This window comes from Archocentrus centrarchus, chromosome 7 (genome assembly GCF_007364275.1).
Source record: "Archocentrus centrarchus isolate MPI-CPG fArcCen1 chromosome 7, fArcCen1, whole genome shotgun sequence".
In the NCBI taxonomy this organism is placed as follows: Eukaryota; Metazoa; Chordata; class Actinopteri; order Cichliformes; family Cichlidae; genus Archocentrus; species Archocentrus centrarchus.
The window spans coordinates 19,798,768-19,819,586 of record NC_044352.1 but is presented as its reverse complement, the minus strand read 5'-3'; the positions used below and the strand labels follow the sequence as shown (position 1 = coordinate 19,819,586).

Sequence of the window (20,819 nt, the reverse complement as noted above, 5' to 3'; positions counted from 1 at the left end):
AAAGAGGCAAACCACAGAGAAGATTCATGGATGTAGTGAAGGAGGATTGGCATGACAGAAGAGAGCGCTTGGGATAGGGTCAGACGGAGGGACATGATCTGCTGTGGAGACTCCTAAAGGGAGCAACCAAAAGATGATGGGTAGGAACAGTGTTAAATTGCAATGATCATGTTCCCTTAATTTTTTGAGCAGTGGACAAATGCTGTGTCGCTCCCCGAGTGAACCTAAGAGGCCAAGAAGAGACTGCTTCTTAATTATTTGATCATTTACTTCCTGTAAAACTTCTGGAACTGGAGCGATACACCTCAAACGTTAAAAATATAAATAAATGGCTCAAAACAGATACGGGTAATAACCTTACGCCCGTTGAGAACTCAATTTCCCATGATAAGCTGACGTCCATTGAGAGTGACGTAATAGGTCATATAAAATGGACGTCTCTAAGATATGACGTCCTTCGTGGAGACGATTCCGTAGTGAACGGTGAGCAGCAATAGTTGGTGTCAGAATCCAAGATAATCGTCTTTATTTTAAGTCAACTGAAAGTATCCGTAACATTTTCTTTCTACTTACAGCATCGCCTCCTCGACATGAGAGCTAAGGTTTGTGTCCAATGTCTCTGTGATGGGATAAATACAGTTTCCATGGGGGGCAGCATTTGTTAGCTAGTCAGAGAGCTCCGGCAGTTTCACGGCCCAGCACTACAATCAGAAGCTAAAGCCGTACTTATACAGATGTTGGTAGCTGCAGTCTATGGGTTAAATGACATTTTCACCCATTTCTATGAGTGTAAAATTATAACTAATCTAACACTTGTCTCTCTTGTAGTGGCGAAAGAAGCGCATGCGCAGGTAAAATTTTATTTTTGTAGCCGTACAGAAATACCCCCCCCCCCCCCCCCCCCCACCCAAGGTCTGAAGTCTGACTTTCGTGACTTATGTATAGGCTGAAGCGCAAAAGGAGAAAGATGAGGCAGAGGTCCAAGTGAACTGTGCGCTCCGTCATGGCTGTGACGTCACGTCGTCAACTACATCGCTTGTGAGCACAGCTGGAGACCCAGGACCCTCCCAAATCAAATCCGATACCAGCGGCATCTACTTCTGCCAGAGGCAGCAGCAGCTGGCTGATGCTGGAGGATTGGTTGGAAACCTGCTGGACGATGGCTTTTCCTCTGGGGCTTTCTGGACTCTTTGTTCTTAACTCCTCAGCTTTTGTCATATGTTTTTGTTTATACTGTGATTAAAGGTTTTGGTTAAAAAAAGATTTGATTAATTGTATTTTTTTTTTAATATTTAAGCATATTTAATTATCTAAAGTAGTGCTTTGTGTCTATATTTGTGGTCTTAAACGAAGTCTGTAAATTCAGAAATTGCACAGAGTGCTTGACCTGTAGCAAAAAAAATTATTCTGCAAAAACACTCTAGTGTGACAAGGCTTCATGCTGAATAACAACCTCCGAGACGTTTGTCTCAGTTTTGCAGTGCAAATTGTGGCAGGTGCATAATTTTTAGGAGCCTGACTTTGAACCTGCCTGTCTTACGGACAGGCCTGTAATGCAAAGCTATAAATGATTAAAAAAAAAACATTTTAGACTCTGTCATTAACCCATAATTTAAGTGGGTGTGTTTTAACCTTTGGACAAAGCTCCCACAAAGTAGGCCATTATATAGTGTTATATTCTTTATAGCATTACTAAGGTTGAAGAAGCTCAAGTTAATTATGTAAACTTAAAGAGTCATCGGTCTACAATACTTGATTTGTTAACCAATTAACATCCCTCAGGTGGGCAGTGACTTGCTCAAGGGTGGGATAAGACTTCACATCTGCCCCTTTAGAAAGACTTTATTTGATAAAGTCAAATAGAAGTCTTCAAAGTGTGAGAGTTAATTTGAAAATGAACTTTTTTTTTCATTTTTAAATTGAGTGTAGCTAAAATGCAACCTAAATCTAGCCCTATGTAAGTGGTTTGGTGGAGGTCATATATTGGAAAAAGGTTTTTCCAGTGCTTGGGCACATTGAGGAAAATTTTAATTATTCCCCAAAGGTGTGGAAATGCCCAAGCATCCTGCCTAAATCTGCCTGTTGTCTGTAAATTACAGGATTCATGACTGAGTTCATCCACCATAAATATTTGAATTTCATCTGATCTCAGAATATTTTCATGGGTGATTCCCAGAAAAATAAGTCATTTTTTTTTTTTTTTTTTCATTTTCATTCATTTAGATCTTTATTAGAAGTTCTAAAACTAGACATATAACAGAGCGATGACACTCAAAGTGTGCTGAACTAAAATGGAAGAATCTGCAACAGCAAAGATGGTGATAGAAGTATAGCTAAAATAAATTTTTAAAGACTTTTTTTGGCCAGAGTCAAATTTGACGGGTGATTCTGTGCATGCGGTTTTTACCTGGTGGCCACTGAATCAAATGCCTGGGGATGTTCTAGGATAAACAAGACTTGCTTCTAGAATGGCTTTCGTCTCAGCTTTGCAGTGCAAATCATGTGGCAGGTGCATAATTTCTAGGAACCTGACTTTGAACCTCCCCAGCTTGCAGACAGGCCTGTAATGCAAAGCTATAGATGATTAAAAAAGAAAAAAAAATTTAGATTCTGTCCATAACCCATGATTTAAGTGGGTGTGCTTTAACCTTTGGACAAAGCTCACTCAAAGGACAGACTTGTGAAATATGTCTTGTTTTACCCTTGAAGCTGGTCCATTAATTCATTCCGTCCTCAGCTACAAGGTGAATTATAATCAGGCTACTGCTGGAAAGCACAAAAGATAATAATGTCCCTGCTGTTGTGCGTTGCAGTTTAATGTTGTTTTCCATTTGCAGCTGATGCTGTAAGCAAATGTGATTGGAGAAACACTCACTGTTTACTGTACTGATCAGCAAATGGGAAATTTTAGGGAAGCAAAACACACACATTGGAAATGATGGTGCTCTTAATGTAAGTAGAACCAGCAGATGTGCTGGCTGGAGGCAAACATGAACCTGTAATGACATTGGCTCTGTGTTGTTGTGATAAACCCCATTAAAGGTATTTAGAAATTGGAAACTGTGCACCTTTCTCATCGATTGTTTTAGTTTTTGTGAAAGATTTAAGAACTGGTGGTTGTCGAGTGTATATTGGTGTAATGCTTTGTTATATATGGTGCTGAAATTAATATGTTTATTTAAGATGGAAGATAACAGGCAATGCTCATCATTTTAACAATCAAGAAAGTAAGATGTACACAAACTCTACACAATCATTACGTGAAACATAACACATAGATTCTTACACTGGTCTATAAACCAGTGTCGATACTGACAAAGTCAAACTGATAATCAGCTGACATGTGGCCTGGTTTTAAGTCTGATTTCTCATATTTTTCAGCCCACATCATTTCAACATCATAGATCATAGAACACTCATCACCCTGTGACCGCTACTTCTGCTTCCGCTGGAGAGCAAGAGAGCTCTTTTTGTTTTTCAAGCTACATTTCTGAGCTGCAATCATGCACTTGTTTGCTGAAATGTGTTTGTTGCTTTTTGTGTGTGTGTGTGTGTGTGTGTGTGTGTGTGTGTGTGTGTGTGTGTGTGTGTGTGTGTGTGTGTGTGTGTGTGTGTGCGTGCGTGTGTGTGTGTGTGTGTGTGTGTGTGTGTGTGTGGAGGGCTCGAGGACATTTTGGCAACTGATGCCATTTAGCTGTGAACATTAGAGCACTGTATGAAACAAATATCAAAGTCCATGGATGACAAAAATATTGTTAATGGCTGTTTCATTGTGTGATTGGTTACTTTTACATCAACATATAATATATACATTTCATCTTAGCAGTTAAGTATAATAAAAAAAAGCATACAATGAGTATATACACAGGCCTGAAAACATAAAATATACAGTTAAATACAAGGAGACACGTACACATGCAGAAGTGAATGCTGCATGTGTGTGCTGCACATTGTTCTATTGTTCCAGAGTTTGCATTCCACACTGCTCTATCTCCAACACTGGACTTGAGCAATTTAATAAAGGTGAGAACTATTTTGCACTTTGGCACTCTGAAGTCCTGCTTCCTGCTTTGTATTTAGGAAAATACAAATCTATAAAAAAAAAAAAAAAATTAAAAACAATGCTGTTGTTTGCTGAAGGTATGAGAAGATCAGCAGATGGATGCTATTCATTGTTTTTTCTTGCAAGCATGCATGCAAATTGTTTTTTTTTTAAAGAATATATTTGCAAACCAAACACTGTACAGTAGGCTGTTTGTAGCCTAAACACCAGATTGCATTATCCCAAAATAACATCTTAATTAAAAAAAAAAAAAGAAAGCAAACAAAGTATAAAAATCGCACTAAAACATGCCAAAATCAAAACGTATTAAGTTATAATGTGAGGTTTGTAGTGAGGACTGCTACAGTATGGTCATGAGTACAGATGAGAAAGTGTGGGTGCAATAGTGTGGCTCATTCTCTTAATAACAAACCTGATAGGCATGATCTCCACAGTTCGTGGACTCTCATACTGAAATCTTGTTGCTTTATAGGACCTGGCTGTTTCTTGGCTGTGTGTTCTTCCTGCCTGTGCACATAAATGATCATCAAACCCTCCGAGCAAATACTGATAACCGGCTGTATCCAGGCAACAGGGGAGCTATTTAAAACCTGCTCTGTTTTGATTTCCAGCCATAAATAAAACTATTAAAAAATGTGGGAAAAACACATGACATGGCAAATTCTGCATTAGGCTTAGTCGAAAATTGCTTATTAGCACTTTTAACAGGTGCGCAAATATTACGCTGGTGTCAGATGGCGCAGATCCTGAAGGTGTCACGACTGTGCCGCCTGGATCCTCTCTGGCAGAAACAAACCTCCAGCATCTGATATAGACCTGCGGATACAGGAACTGAACACATGTTTATCAGTTGTTGGTGCCCGCGTGCTTATCCGTTAAAGCTGCGGCCGCCTGCTGCAGAGGGGATGGGCGCTTGCGCGTGCAGGAGGATTTATTCCAGTTACGCAAAAAAAAAAAAAAAAGATAACAGATGAGCAGCCTGTGCGTTAGACATATTACAGTGTTCCGGGTGTAGTATTTCATTTGGATAAAATTACTCTGAATCAAGAGTGTCCTGTGGCGTCTTTCTACAAAATAAATATTCCTTTACCTTGCTTGTAATACGCTCCGCCTGAGCAGTGCGTGACGCTACAAGCCCGCCCTCTACAGTCTTAGTACCAGCTTGCTCTGCCTTCTCAGAAGCTTTACACGTAAATGCAAACGCGGAATAAACTATTCGGTGCCCTGAGATACTGCGGGGAGCTCGTCGAAGCAAATCGATCATGAAGTGACCGTCCGATGCTCGCCGCTTATCGCTGACCTGTCGATGGTTACCGCATTAAAACGGTGGTGAGTGTTCCCTGGCGCTTGCCACTTAAAGAAGAAAAAGCCGAAAAGCTGAAGACCAGGTCGAGATAGTGAAGTTAAACGGATCTTGCCATGCCAGCCGCGGATGCAGAGCCGGGCACGGGCAAAAGCACGGAGCCTCTAGCCCCGGCCTCGCAGAGCCAACCCCAGGGTGAACACGCAGTGAGTGTGCTGTGGTCGTTTGGAAAATGCCTGGGTGCTCTTCTACCGGTGTACCTGGCCGGATACTATGGCTTCAGCATCACTGTTGTTCTGTTCGGTCTGATGATCTACATGGGATGGAAACACAGCAGACTAGAGAAAATGATGAAGCTCAAGTCTGCCATGTACCTCCTGGAGAACGAGAGGGAATTCACCACTCAAACGGTTTTCAGAGCCAAAAGGGATTTGCCTCCCTGGGTGAGTACTTCACACCTTCTGTTGTGGTCATCCTCTGCAGGATGTATCACTCGCCACATCTGCCGCACATGTCAGGCCGATCTTGAGCTGCAGCTTACTTATTGCCATATTATTTTTTTTATAGAAGCTCCAGAGGTCTTTAAGTGAAAACATAAAGCCAGGTAAACTCTTAGTTCATGGCACCCTCACCAATGGAAACAGAAGTTAATGTGTTCACATTTGCACAACAATCCTTTTTCATTTCCCCATATTTAGACATTCCTCGTGTGTCATGCCCGGGGAATTAGTCTGAAATGCTGCCTTCCGGAAGAATTTGAATTAATGTGTCAGATGATGTCTTTCTAGTGGAAAGGTGGAATTCAGTCAGCGAGGTTTAGAGGAACTTGTGCAACAGCAATCTGTGAATCTAGTGAACAAGCAATTTCATCCAGCTGTAGGAGAAATGATCCGAGGGTTTTCCTCATTCGCTTCAGTGGAACTACTGTTGACCTTATCTGGCTCCAAAAAAACCTGATGACTCATAAACAACATTCATAGCAGAAGCAGCCGCGAGGACCACCATATCTGGAAAAAGAGCCAGAGTGTGTGTGTGTGTGTGTGTGTGTGTGTGTGTGTGTGTGTGTGTGTGTGTGTGTGTGTGTGTGTGTGTGTGTGTGTGTGTGAGAGAGAGAGAGAGGTGTGTGAGATGTTGAATGTGCAGCATGTGGTTTCCTGAAATTTTGCCAGTGACCAAAATAGTCACTGTTTTCTTTAATTCTTTTATGTGTATGTACACATTCTTGGTATAAAGCTGATGATATAACAAAGCAAAACTAATCGAATTCTGCTAAAATAATACAAAAAAACATATTTTATTTTTAATTTTATTTACACTATTTTTTCATAGGTCAACTTTCCAGATGTGGAAAAAGTGGAGTGGGTCAATAAGGTATGTCTTTTTTTCCCCTGCAAAACTTTGCAGATGTGCAGTGATATTAATTTATATGAGAAATTCCTTTTTTTTTAAAGAAACATCTGGCTCAGGATGCAACACTTTGCATGTTTGGTTCACTTAACGTCTTTGTAAAGCAAAGGAAGCGGTCAAATCATTCAAGATAAGGTGTTCACGATTCACTTGATTAACTCATATAGCAGCTTCAGTGTCTCAAATTTAATATTAGGATAAAGAGTGCTTGTGTGGACTTTAGGTGACCCAGCTCCAGTTGCAGGCTCCCCATCAGCTCAGATAATCTCCTGGTATAATTAAGAGGCAGCGAAGAGTGGCCGGGGATCATATCGCAGCTTCTTTGTCTCTGTCAGTGCAGTAGCCTCACGTCGGCACAGAGAAAGCGTGGATATGAATACTAATAATACAGAGCTCCTTTCTGGAGGGAAACTCGTTGACAGAAGCCCAGACTGTGGGATCGCAATTTGCTGAACTCATCTGTCACCCAGCCCACGTCTCTTCTGCAGGCTTCCTGACGTATGATCTAACTCACTTCCAGCTGTAAACGAGCAAAGGGCAGCATCAAAATGTTCTCACCTTTTGTTCTATGTGTCAACTCAGAAAAAGTATGCATGTGAAATGTAATCCAAGAGTTATACTGTTAAATGCATGTCCATGACAGTGTCCATGTCAAATAAATAGCGTGGATGCTTTCATCACTGTAATAACTAGTTACTCTGTAGTCACAGTTTAGAGGTCAGAGGATTGGTAAACTGTAGCTAACAGGATTTGGCACCGCTGCTGCACTTCTCACACTGAAATGCTGAAGTTCGCACCACTGTAATCTTCAGTGGAGTGATAAGACTGGCAAAATGAAGTCATCACATAGAATCCTAGTAAATATATCAAATTAAGCTTATTGCACTCCTGTATTCTGCAGACCAATAGTTTGGTCTTGGGCAACACGGTGGTGCGGTGGTTTGCACCGTTGCAGTGTCATGCTGCTCTTGTAGCAGTAGGTTCTCTTTTCCTGAAAAGCAAACAAATGGCCGCATGTTCTCTTTTGCAGATCCTGCAGCAGGCTTGGCCCTTCATAGGGCAGTATCTGGAGAAGTTACTTGTGGAAACCATTGCTCCTGCCATCCGTACTTCTAGCATTCATCTGCAGACTCTCAGCTTCACCAAGGTTAACATCGGAGACAAGGTATCTGAGTGGCCTGTCAAACACAGCAATTAGTCAGCATCAAATTAGTCATGCAGATGGAGTTAATGTTCCACATGTTCCACATTTGTTCCACATTTAAGCCTGTTAATGCAGGGCTGATCTTTAGGACTGATGAATGTGTTACAGGAAACTGAGACGTTTTAGGTGGATCTCTGTTAATGTGGTTTCATCAAGTCTCTGTCAGCCTTGTTTGCTTTGTTTAATAGCAGCTGCTCTGTTCACAGGCGCTGAAGGTGGTTGGCGTAAAGGCTCATACAGAACAAGACAAGAAACAAGTTATGTTGGATTTGTACTTAAGGTAATTCAACACAATTTTGAATATTTATTATTTTATAGTTTTGTCTTTTTTCCCCCCAAGTATGTCAGTCAAGTCAGACCTTTAAATGTTCCTGAAGTGCTCTAAAGCTTCCCACAAGGAATTGCCCTTGTCTTGAACAACAGATCACTGTTTACTTAACACTAAAAGAAAACAGCGCTGTCATGACTCACATGAGATCTTGGTTAAACATTTATCTTTAGATCTGTCACTTCTCTTCCTTTACAGCTATGCCGGTGATGTTGAGATCAATGTTGAAATCAAAAAATACTTCTGCAAAGCTGGAGTAAAAGGGGTCCAGGTACAAGAAAATTTTTTTTGATATTCTCAAATTGCTGCCGTACTTAAGTGGCCCCAAAAACACATTTTCAGCACGCAATTCTGTCTTTGTAGCTCCACGGAAAGCTGCGTGTGATCCTTGAGCCTCTGATTGGAGATGTGCCACTGGTTGGAGCTGTCACTATGTTCTTCATTCGCAGGCCTGTGAGTATTTTTGCTGTGCATTTCACTCTAGTGCAAGGCCTTCTATTAATTCTGTCTGTATCGCATGTGTAGAAACTCGACATCAATTGGACTGGACTTACCAACCTCTTGGATATCCCTGGACTGAAGTAAGTCTGTATGATGGAGCTCTACAAATATCTTTGGCTGCAAATATCTGTTGTGCGTGTGTGTTTGTGTGTGTGTGTGTGTGTGTGTCTGATGGTTATGTCCATTTGAGTTGTGCAACATGCATAAAAAGTGTGGGTTGCACGTTATTGATCCTATTTACACACTTTGGAGAGGTTATTATTTATTTAGTCATCAGTAGCATAGAGGCTTTTCCTGGAATTAAACTGAGCTCCAAAACAAACATGACAGAGCTGAAGACTCTATCTGTTCATTTGCAGATCTTTGTGGTCACATCCTTAAAGGATACGGTTAGCCTCGGTTTTTGTTCTTGTCAGCAAACTCAATGCAATATAAAAAAAGAGTAAATTATATACTGCAGCTTATTCATCTGTTTCTCTATACATCCACTGCTATCTAAAAACTCTTTAAAAAACACACACACACACACAGGCATCAGTGTGCACAGTTCTTGGATACGGTGACATGTTACTCCTTTAAAACAAACATGGCCAGTGTAGCTTATTATAAGCCGTTCTCTCCGAGACTTTCCTGGTGCAATATTCAAGAAAGCATCAAAAAATAATAATTCATTTTGGTGCACATTTGAAAGAAGTGCTCTTGTTAGAGTAACAAGAATGTTCCTCTTTAAAAGAAAAAAGAAAAAAAAAATCACATGACCTTTAAAATGTTTTTCATAAACTGCTCAAAAAAAAAAAAAAAAGGGCACACTTGAACAATTCAAGTTTAATTTTTCATGTGATTTCGAATCCAGCTCTCAAAGTTTTGATGATTTTGGTTTCTACTGGCCGTTGTTAATTTTGTTCTCAACAAATTACAGAATGTGTGTTCATAAACAGTTTCAACTTGAATGTTACACTCATCAACATCTGATGTGTGATTTTTAAGTGCTGCCTTCATGTTTTTGAGCAGTATATGTACTGTATAGATGATATATTTTGGGCATTTTTTTAAGGGGTCACAAATATACTGTGACTTTACTGTATATACTACTATATAGAAGGTATGGTCTCACAAATGGGATGGATGCAACTCATATTTAGTATGCTTATGTGTATGTTGGCTTATTCTACACTGTGGGGAATATATTGTATAATACACTTTTGCAAGAAAAAAAATACAACTGAAGCATTGTCAGAAGTGTATATGTATTGCTGATACACTGTCTGTATTCCCTCTGGCAATACTTTTAATCCTTCAGAGTACATTTGCCTTCATAATTTTAAGAAAACTCTTCATCTTTAACCAGTGGGTGGTTCTGGTTGGTTCTGTTGCTGACTGTCATGTTTTTTATGCATGGACATATGGTAGACAGGAGCACATAGACTGTGTGTGTTTGTATGTGCCTCCCTGTGTGTACCCAACATCATCCTTGCATTCATTTGCAGTGCCATGTCGGACACTATGATAATGGATGCAATAGCCTCCCACCTGGTGCTTCCCAATCGTCTCACTATTCCCCTGGTGGCTGACCTGCACGTTGCGCAACTCCGCTCCCCTCTCCCAAGGGTAACGGTCTCAGTGATGAATGACCTTTAGAAATTACATAGACTGATGCAGATGTGTGTTATCATATTAGCTGCAACCACATAAACTTTAGGCCATACAGTAAGTCACATAGTCAATGAATCACATATACCCAAAAGTTTGTGACGATATCAGTTGACCAGCCCTTTGATTTCATTTGGGTATCCTTGTTTTTTTCATGTGTACACACATGCTAGGGAGTTGTGCGTATCCACCTGCTGGAGGCTGAGGACCTGACTGCCAAGGACACAGTCATCAAGGGCTTAATCGATGGAAAGTCAGACCCATATGCTGTGCTGCGTGTTGGAACCCAGATTTTCACCTCTCATCACGTCGACAACAACCTGAACCCACAGTGGAGGGAGATGTATGAGGTGAGAGGGCTGCACGTATAGAAAAAATACCCTGAACTGAACTGAAAAGAAACAGGAGATATATGACTTTACCTTGATATTTAAGTGCTGCATCTCGAACCAGTTTGTGTGCCAAAAGTTATAGTTTCATGTTGGTGTCCTTGCTTTTGCTTTGTAGGGATTGCATTAAGTCTTTGCTAGTATATATTTCACTGGTGCTTCAAAGATAAATGCTTTTGTGGAGATTCGATCTACTTCTGTGGTAGCAGGAAGCTGCTGTTCACAGATAAGCAAACTGCTTGCTCAGGAACACATTTATCTTTTCATTTTGTTTATGAAGTTTGAGCCATGAACTAAATAGATATGAAGTTTTATACATTTGCCTACCACAATAGTGAAAAGTTTTTGCCATTGTGGTGTTTGCATGCTCTTATGTATGTCATATGTTGTTGTATCTGCACCGATCGTGCACAACATTAAAACTACTGGCCTAATATTTTGGATTTTCCCCATGTCCCACTGACTTACTGGGGCAATGGACACAAGACCTTGTAGGTGTGCTGTGGTGTTTGGCACTGGGACGCTGGGAGTAGATCCTATGGGGTTAAAAGGTGGGGGGTCTATGCATTGGACTTGTCCTAACACATCCAACAGCTTGATCAGACTGGGATCTGGAATTTACAGGCCTTAATTCCTTTGGTTTTGTGGTGTGGCAATAATCGTTGTCCTGCTTGGGAAGACTGCTGCTGTTAGAGAATGCCACTGCCACTAGTTGTGAGGGTGGGAGGCCACTTAAACTGCAGCATTAAGTGGGTGGTATATATTAAAGTAACCCTAGGTTTCCTTGCGTTGTAATGAAATGATGGTCACTGTTACTCACCTTCACCTGCTTGTGGTTTTAATGTTGTGGCTGATTGGTGTATATATCTGTGTATTTGTGTGTATTGTGTATTTGTCCATTTATGTGTGTATGTGTGTCAGGTGATTGTCCATGAAGTACCTGGTCAGGAGTTGGAAGTGGAAGTGTTTGACAAAGACCCAGACCAGGATGACTTCCTGGGGAGGTAGCTTATTCATTTTCATTCATTTACTCGGTCTCTATGTGCTTCTCATGCCATTTCCATAACTGCTTTTGCCATGTTGGGTCACGATTCTGTTGAAATTTGAAAACCTTGGTCTCTTTTATTCAGGGATTCATCAGCTCTCTCTCTATGTCTTTCTGTCTCTCTTTCAGGGTCAAAATAGATCTTGATATTGTAAAGAAGGCCAGAGTTGTGGATGATGTGAGTAGCAATGCTTGGGAGGTTTTTGCCATGAAAAAAAAAAAGCATTTTTCTTTCTCTCTCAAATCATAAATTGTAACATTATTTTTGCTCTGAGAAAAATGTGATGAAACAGTATCACTGTTAGCATGTGACACAGGAGACACCATGTGCCTCCTCGTGATCTGCTCTTGTTGCTCCACCTTCAGCCCAGCCATCCTGTCCAGGCTCAAGAACTCAGCCAGATGTGTGTGTCTGCGTGTGCGTGTGTGTGTGTGTGTGTGTAATGAGCCCTCTGTTTTTGTATACAGTGGTTTAATCTGAGGGATGTCCCATCTGGCAGTGTTCACCTCCGGCTTGAGTGGCTCTCTCTGCTGTCCTCTGCTGACAGACTGAGTGAGGTGAGCTTTAAAAATGGTAAAAGTAAAAAAAATAGTGTTGGAGGTGATGAAAGAACACATCTGTACACACTGTTGCCACACACTCCATGCGTGTCACTGCTACTGATGTGCAGCAAAATTATGAGGATAAGACCCCAAGAGTACACAAGAGAAGGCATTAAATTTATGTCTTTTGAAGAACTAAGGACTACTTTTTTTTTTTTTTTTTTTACAAAAGTCTGAACTTCAATGGACTTTGCATGTTCTCCACATATCTGTGTGGGTTCTCTCCAGGTACTCCAGCTTCCTCCCACAGGTCAAAGACATACATGGGGTTAGGCTAATAGGCCTGAATGTGAGCATAAATGGTTGTCTGTCTCTATGTGTGAGCCCTGCAACAGACTGGTGACCTGTCCAGTGTGAGATAAGCTGTTAGTGAGTGCAAAGAGTCATCCCAGAATATGCTGCATGCATGGAGAACGGATGTGAAAGATAATTTACCTGAGGAAGAATGGTTACACGCTTGTTCTTTAGTTCAATCCCAAACTGTAAACACATATTCTAAATACTGCAATATTTCATTGCTCCATTTAGGCTACATTATTTTAACCCTAATATTGCTGACACTTGAATATAACTGTTAACCCTCAAGTCACTGTTTACAGTGGCTTGAGGGGATAAGATAAGTTACCTCACAAAAAACAAGCAATGGAGCATTTTGAACTGATATTCTGTAATTTTCTGAATAATAATAATATTTAAGTAGATGGGTGGAAGGAAGACCTTCATTTCCTTTATAATTATTATTATTCGCTGCACACGTGCCACCTGGCTATGCTAACTGTATGTACCTTCTTGCTGTCAGTGGTGTCATCTTCAAAAATAATGATAGGTGAATAAAGAAATGTTTGAAAAAACAGAGAGAAGTGGAGAATGGTAAGAATCATAATCATAGATAAAAGTGTAAAAAACCTTGTTGATTTCCATTTAATGTCAAAGCCACAAGGAACCACTGAAGACGAGCAAAGGTGTCACAGGTTCTTGTCCTAAACTTTACAGCCACAAGAATCCCAAGCATCCAATTATCTATTAACCATCACAGATCACAAAAGAAAAACGTTTACCTCACACTCACTAGAACAAAATACTGTAATTAAAATTTGTTCTGTGGTTACTTCATTTCTTACCCTGTGACGCATCAGAATAGTAACTGGTTCGTTTCACTGTCATTAAAACAGGAAAAGAGAAAATAAAAACTCTTAAGACTCCAGTAGTAACAATAAAGACTGACAACATCAAACAGAACAAGAAAAATATTTTAAAACCATAAATTGCCACAAAAAGAAATCACATAAAAGATTGCCCATTAGAAACAAGCTACAATCTTGGGTTGGAAGAAGAGGGCTGGATTTAATTTTGGTTTGATGCCATGATGTATTCTGATGTGCACTGCTTCTTTTAAACATTGCAACATATGTTTAAAGAATTCTTGGAAGTTTCATTTAGTTTATGTCAAAGTCTGTGTGTGTTTAGGCACTCTTTCTAACCAATTTGACATTTATTGCATTAAAATAGCACAACTGTTGGTGGCTACTGGTAGGACACCGGACTTGCAGATATTTTTGCTCACACATTCTTCTCTTATTCCTCTACCAGGTGATTGAGAAGAACCAGAACTTGACCAGTAAGATAGCTGACCCTCCATCTGCTGCCATCCTAGCCATCTATCTCGATCAGGCTTATCAACTGCCTGTAAGAGCATCATAGATTCATTCATGTGGGATGTATTTGGTTTTAATCTGTTACCCACACTGATGTATTTCAAATGTCATAGATGAGAAAAGGTAATAAGGACCCGAGCCCATTGGTACAAATTTCTGTTCAGGATACAACTAAAGAGAGCAAGGTAAGGGAAAAAAAAAAAAATTAACTGTGGATTAATACCTCACACAACCTCTGGACATAATTAATGATTTATTACTGCTTTTGCAGACTTGCTATGGTACAGCCAACCCTGTTTGGGAAGATGCTTTTACCTTCTTCATTCAGGATCCTCGCAAACGAGATATCAACATCCAGGTAAGTCATCCTCAATAGCAACTGAACTCACTAATTAAGCTAGCTGATAAGAGCTTAAGTATTGTTATAGCTGAAGTGCTGAGGTGATTAGTACACTAAATAACACCTCACAGTACAGTCCTTCCTGTAAACTGCACTCTCCTCCTTGCGTTGCCGCTTAGATTTGCTTATGTTTTGTCGCTATTAACCAGATCATTTTTGTTGTTTTTCAATCAGGTAAAGGATGATGACCGTGCTCTGTCCCTGGGCAGTCTCACAGTCCCTGTGACGCGCCTTCTCGGCATGCCCGAGCTCACCATGGACCAGTGGTTCCAGCTGGAGAATTCGGGTTCAGCCAGCCGCATCTACATGAAAATTGTGCTGAGGGTTGGTATTTTACAAAGCATTGCAGCACAAGCACCAACAAACTTGAATCATATCCTTATCACACAAAATAAAACAACACTATTTATTACTTGCTGTTTCCTTGTTTCCTGCCAGGTTTTGTGGCTAAGTGAAGATACCACTCCTACAACTCCTTCCCCTCACCCTAAAGATCCTGGGTCCATATTGGGTCAGGGGGGAATCACATCAGACCAGAACTCTTCAGGACTCGGTGGACTGACTAAACCTCAGCTGGCACGACCGCAGCACACCACGCCTGATCCAGAGTTTGCAACTGAGGTAATAAATAGTAACCTTGAGACAAACAGCTGCAGACAGCACTCTAATACACACACTACAAAAACACCCACTGTCCTTCTGCCTGCAGGGGGTGTTGCGAATCCATCTGGTGGAGGCCCAAAATCTGATTGCCAAAGACAACTTTATGGGGGGCATGGTGAAGGGGAAGAGCGACCCCTATGTCAAGATTCGTGTCGCTGGTATAACCTTTCGCAGCCACACCATCAAAGAGAACCTCAATCCTGTCTGGAATGAACTCTATGAGGTGTTACCACATTTAAAAGCTTGAGTTAGTCAGTTATTCTCTCCATCTGATCAGATTTTTTGATTTTAGATTACAAATATATATATATATATATATATTTTTCTTCTTTTTAGGTTATTTTGACCCAGCTTCCAGGTCAAGAGATCCAGTTTGAATTGTTTGATAAAGACATCGATCAAGATGACTTCCTTGGAAGGTGCCTACTGATGTTAAAAAAAAAAAAAAACTCAAACATTTCTGATGTTTTGTACCTAAAGAAAAATAAAAAAATAAAATTTTGGGGTTTTTTTGCAGGTTTAAACTTAACCTGCGAGACATCATCAGCGCACAATTCACTGATACGGTGTGTGGCATAATTAAAATGATGACATATAACAAATAATATTTACATTCATATTCCTATCAAAACTTTGATTTTTGTGTCACTCTTGTTTTAGTGGTACATTCTGAATGATGTGAAGTCTGGTCGAGTTCACCTGATGCTGGAGTGGCTGCCCAGAGTCTCTGACCTACCCAGACTGGAGCAGGTTTAATATGTGTTTTCTGTTTTATATTGTCTAAGTACTTGGATATGCCTGACCAAGCACTGTTATTTAGTGTCTATGGCAGGTATAACATTGTTTTAGCAAAGAAAGCAGAGACATTTAAAGTTGTAGACTGTGAACCTGTCTTTGCAAGAGTTTTTATGAACATGTCTTCATTTATGTTAAAATCTTTTAGGGTAGTGTTGCAAAGGAAACACACGTTTCCTCTTTTAAATGTCTTGCTCAAACACTTTCTCCCCGTCTTTGCCGCTTTCTTTCCTACAGATCCTGCAGTATCAGTCCCAGCAGTCTTTCCAAAACAAGGTGGTGCCGTCAGCCGCTGTGCTGTTTCTGTATGTGGAGCGTGCCCATGGCCTGCCGGTGAGTCTTTTTGTGTTTGCTTTGCCACAGACACTCACCTATGAATCATTCAAGTATAAAAGGGCACCTAACTCGAGGTACGAACCAGTGTTGTGTCTTCACGTACTGTAACAGATACCTTAGCACAGAATCAATGTTAAATTGTATCTTTAGGTACTTTGTTACTAACAGCCAATGTGGCTGCTTAAGGTGAATCTAAAAGAAATGCCAAAGATAACAGGTATAAAATAGTGTTTTTGAACCAACGAGGTGATTCCTGAAGACCTATTAGCTGAGCACTTGACAATATGTGCAGTGTGTCCATAAAAACTTGAGGAAACTTGACAAGTGGAGCACATAAGAAGAAGAAGCAGGTCAAAAGTGTGATTCAAACTGTGATCAATATGTACAGAAGAGGTCAGGAGAGAAGTGTCTGCAGTTGTCTTTAAATCATGGTGGAGGCTTAGTGTCATGGCGAGCGGTGTGTCGGCCAAAGCTGGACCCAGACGCAGGACTCCGGATAACATCGTGACTTAAAAGGTGTTTATTGGAAGACAAAGGAAACAAAAATACAAAATCCTTCTGGGGTAAACGAAGAGCAAAATACAAGGCAGGCAGGACCACACTGGGCACAACAACATCAACGACGCGACAACAGGCAGAGAAAACACAGGACTTAAATACACAGAAGAGCTGATGAGGGAAGAGGAAACAGGTGGGAACACGACGATGATTACCTTGACTGGGGGAAGCAAAACTGAAGATAACAGACATGGACCAGACATCTATCAAAGTAAAACAGGAAGACAGAAGAGGGAGACAAAGACGCAGACTTGACACCAGGGAAACATACGGAACAAGATGACAAAACAGACACAAGACCATAGATACAGGGGAGACAAGGACAAAGGGAACAAGACATCAAAACAAACTGGGGACTAAAACTCAGGAAAAATAAAACTAAACACAAAACGCTGGGCAGACGGCCCAGGACATGACACTTAGAATTGTAGAAACTGTATTTCCATTTATTTTTGACACATCTCAATAAATCACTGCACCTATTTCCCCTTTTCCTTGTAAAATATACAGAAATGAAGGGTGGCTTAAGACTTTTGCACAGCACTGTTTCTGAGAAAATATTTGAAGGGAAACTCGTGTTGCGTTTAGTAGTACTATAGCTGCTTTCATTGTACGCACTGAGCTTCGGTGTGCCACTACAGCTTGCATTTTCAAATATTTAATACATTGCAGTTGAATTTCAGTAGATGCTGTTTGCAGTTCTTGTCCTGTAGTGAAATCCTTTGTATGTTATTTCAGTTGAAGAAGAGTGGAAAGGAGCCAAAGGTTGGAGCTGAGATTATCCTCAAAAATGTTTCATACAAAACCAAGGTAGGATCATGACTTACTGAATGCATTCATTTAAAAAAAAAAAACCCCACTGGCGTTTGACAAAAATCTTAAATGTTTAATTTGTTTTTTTTTTTTTAAAGATTTGTGAGCGGTCCACATCCCCTCGATGGGATGAAGGCTTTCATTTTTTGGTTCGTGACCCCAGAGATGAAATACTCACAGTCAAGGTATGAGTCATTATCTATATTTATCTGAATTATGTGGGTGTAAAGCAGATGCACACCATTCATTCAGTTATTGTCTGTCAAAGCTACCATTTTTTGCAGAAAGAAGTAGAAAGTTTGTGTATTTATTTATATGTCCTTTTTTCTTTCTAGCTTTCGCACAGCTGGGGCCAGGCTCTCGGGTCCTTGACACTTCCTCTGAAGGAGGTGCTGGCTGAGACAGACTTGGTTCTGGACCGCTGGCTCAGTCTGGATGGAGCTCTGCCAGAGAGCCAAATACTGTTGAGGGTCACACTTAAGGTACTTCAGACAGGCTGCTTATTTTCAGTATGCTGTAGTAGTTTTTCATGGAGCGATGTTATACCAAATACTGAGCGACTGTGTATCATTATCTAACACGGCTCCATTTGTTTAGACATGATGATTAAATAATAATTATTGAATAATGATTTTTAATTTATTGATTTTTATACCATGCAGCTCTTGGACACTCAGCTGGCAGTGTGTCGTGGGGCTACAGGGGATGCAGGTATCAGTGACGTCTTGCCCAAATGGGATCCTTCACATCTGGACCTCAGACACAGAGCTGGATTCTCCATGTGAGTCACACATACTAGCATCAATGTCCTGTTGTGTAGTACTGTAAACGCAGTACTATAGCACAGTTTCCCCAGTAGACTGTTGTCCAGAATGTGTCATCCTAAAAACACACAATACACTCTGCAAATGTGCAATGCATATTCCTGATTTGTGTCTTTTGCTAATTGCATCAAAATGCAAATAAACATAATTTCTCCACTGTGTCTTTAGAGTCAGTGATAACATAAACTCAGCTGGTCAGGTGAAGCTCACCATCGGTTACTCCGCAGACGAAAACAGGCTTTTCATCACTGTTCACTCCTGCAGGTTTCTATGCGACATACTTTACCCTTTCATCATCACATTTTAACCTGAAAACGGTCAGTACCATCACGTGTCGTGGATGTGATCTCTTTATGCCCACAGAGCGCTGGTAGCGTGCTCCAAGGATGGCGCAGACCCGTATGTTTCCTTCATCCTGCTGCCTGACAAGAAGGCCACCACCAAGCGGAAAACTGCAACCAAGAAGAAAGACCTCAACCCTGAATTTAACGAGAGGTGAGACAAACAGATGGGCCAGTGATTATAGTGGGGATGTTAACTGACCTCTCTCGCGTTGATCTTCTTTCCTTCTGTAGGTTTGACTTTGACTTTTCACTTGAGGAATCCTTGCAGAGAAGACTGGACCTGTCTGTAAAGAACAGTGTCTCTTTCATCAGCAGAGAGAGGGAGCTCATCGGCAAGGTATTTGTGATCAGTTACGTCTGACATGCAGTTAGTTTTTGCCCAAGGTTGCATTAAATTCTGGGTGATAATCACAAGACTCTTCTGCTCACTCTCTCGTTGCCTTCAGTTGCAGCTGGACCTGGACCAAATTGACCTCAAGACGGGCGTCACACAGTGGTAGCTATTTAAACAGTTTCACCAGAGCAATGCGTAATAATATTGTTATGTTTAAAAACAATCTAAATCTTCTTTTCTTTATTTTTCTAGGTACGATTTGACCGCGGAGACCAACTAGAAGAATCGATGCCTGATCATCCACGCTTTAAAACATAAGCATTGTTCCTGTGATCTGTGCGTGTGTATATTCAGCTTCAATGAACATTTCCACCATCACTGAAGAAAAAAATGGTGACATATCTGCTCCAGAAAAACAGTCCATCAGTATTTATGAGAAAAACTTTACATGTAGCCGAACATTCGTAAAGTGTTAACTGTGCTGAATCCACTCTGTCTCAGGCAGATATTTTGGCTGAATAGATATTTGATAATAATGCAACTATGTTGCACGACAAACCAAGGTTATTTGTGTTTATAAGCATGTAAAAGTCCTCTTATATTTTAGTCTAAAAAGGGCTTATATGTGGTCAATAGCCAAAGGTATGGTAATGTTTTATGGATTTCCAGCTTCCAATAAAATGGGAAAAGATTTATTTAAATTTTAATTTTTACAGTCTCCAAACAATTCCCATTGTGACTTTGTTTATGCGCGTTTATATTACTGCCTTAAGTATTTCAAAACTGTGCAGTTTGTCAGTGTTTATGAAACATGTTCCAGATAGTTTTATATGTTTTAATCAGAGCTTTCTGAATGTTACTTTTGTAAATCAAAGTATTACAAGCCTGCACCGTTAAATTACCAATGAGAACAGAGGTACAATACTGTACGCAGTCTTAATCACTGTGCTTTTATGAAGAGGAAAGGTGTAGGTGGTAGGTGTTTCCACACCCAGTGCTTACTTGTGTTTTTACGTGTTTGTAGCGCTAAATGCAAACGGCTGATTGTGGCAGTCATGTTTGTTTTTACACGCAAAGCAGTTTTGAGCTCATGAGAAGCAGACTATTGTATACCTGTTGCGGGACAACTTCCATATCCCGCTACGTCTCTCCTCACCGCAAACATCCGGACACTGATTGGTGGTAATGGAAAGAAATCAGTGTTGAGTGTCAAAACTGAAGAAGGAAACTGCTGTGCTTTGATTATTTGAGCATATCATCATGCATCTGCTAAAGCTGTTGATTAAAGCTGTGAATCCAGCCAGTCTTGTGACGTATTTATCTGGTTTTTTTGTTTGTTTGTTTGTTTGTTTGTTTTTTTTATGACATGTCATAATCACATCTTGCCACCAGGTCGCGAAAAAGTGCTGAAAAAAAGCTCCACTTCTCCGTCCAGCTGCATGCAGTTCACATAGGCTTACAGATGTGAGGGGCGGGAGAGAAATATTAAAAAAGACAGATTGGAGTGATTGACATGCAGTCAGGCCAATAGGAGGCACTCCGCCCCTTAATGAGGGCGGGACTAGAAAAGAAAACCCTGAACTCTGAGTGGAGGCAACAGCAAA

At 40.5% G+C, this 20,819-nt stretch overlaps 1 protein-coding gene and 1 long non-coding RNA gene across 2 annotated transcripts; both read left to right on the top strand.

The window, feature by feature from the left end:
- The first annotated feature begins 379 nt into the window (after positions 1-379).
- LOC115782660 (uncharacterized) lies at positions 380-1,263 on the top strand. Its single transcript, XR_004020167.1, has 4 exons — positions 380-483; positions 576-602; positions 829-851; positions 946-1,263. It is a non-coding gene; the product is annotated as an uncharacterized LOC115782660 (long non-coding RNA).
- Positions 1,264-5,482: 4,219 nt separating this feature from the next.
- Positions 5,483-20,518, top strand: esyt1a (extended synaptotagmin-like protein 1a). The gene is made up of 31 exons (XM_030732971.1): positions 5,483-5,809; positions 6,696-6,737; positions 7,804-7,938; positions 8,184-8,257; positions 8,504-8,576; positions 8,669-8,758; positions 8,831-8,886; positions 10,294-10,414; positions 10,630-10,806; positions 11,767-11,849; positions 12,020-12,068; positions 12,359-12,448; positions 14,084-14,179; positions 14,262-14,333; positions 14,420-14,506; positions 14,723-14,872; positions 14,987-15,169; positions 15,258-15,434; positions 15,548-15,630; positions 15,729-15,777; positions 15,872-15,961; positions 16,244-16,339; positions 17,639-17,710; positions 17,812-17,898; positions 18,049-18,195; positions 18,376-18,494; positions 18,706-18,801; positions 18,901-19,032; positions 19,113-19,218; positions 19,328-19,377; positions 19,468-20,518. Exons 1-31 carry the CDS (start codon positions 5,483-5,485, stop codon positions 19,493-19,495), a joined length of 3,237 nt encoding a protein of 1,078 aa, XP_030588831.1. The 3' UTR covers positions 19,496-20,518.
- The last annotated feature ends 301 nt before the right edge of the window (positions 20,519-20,819 follow it).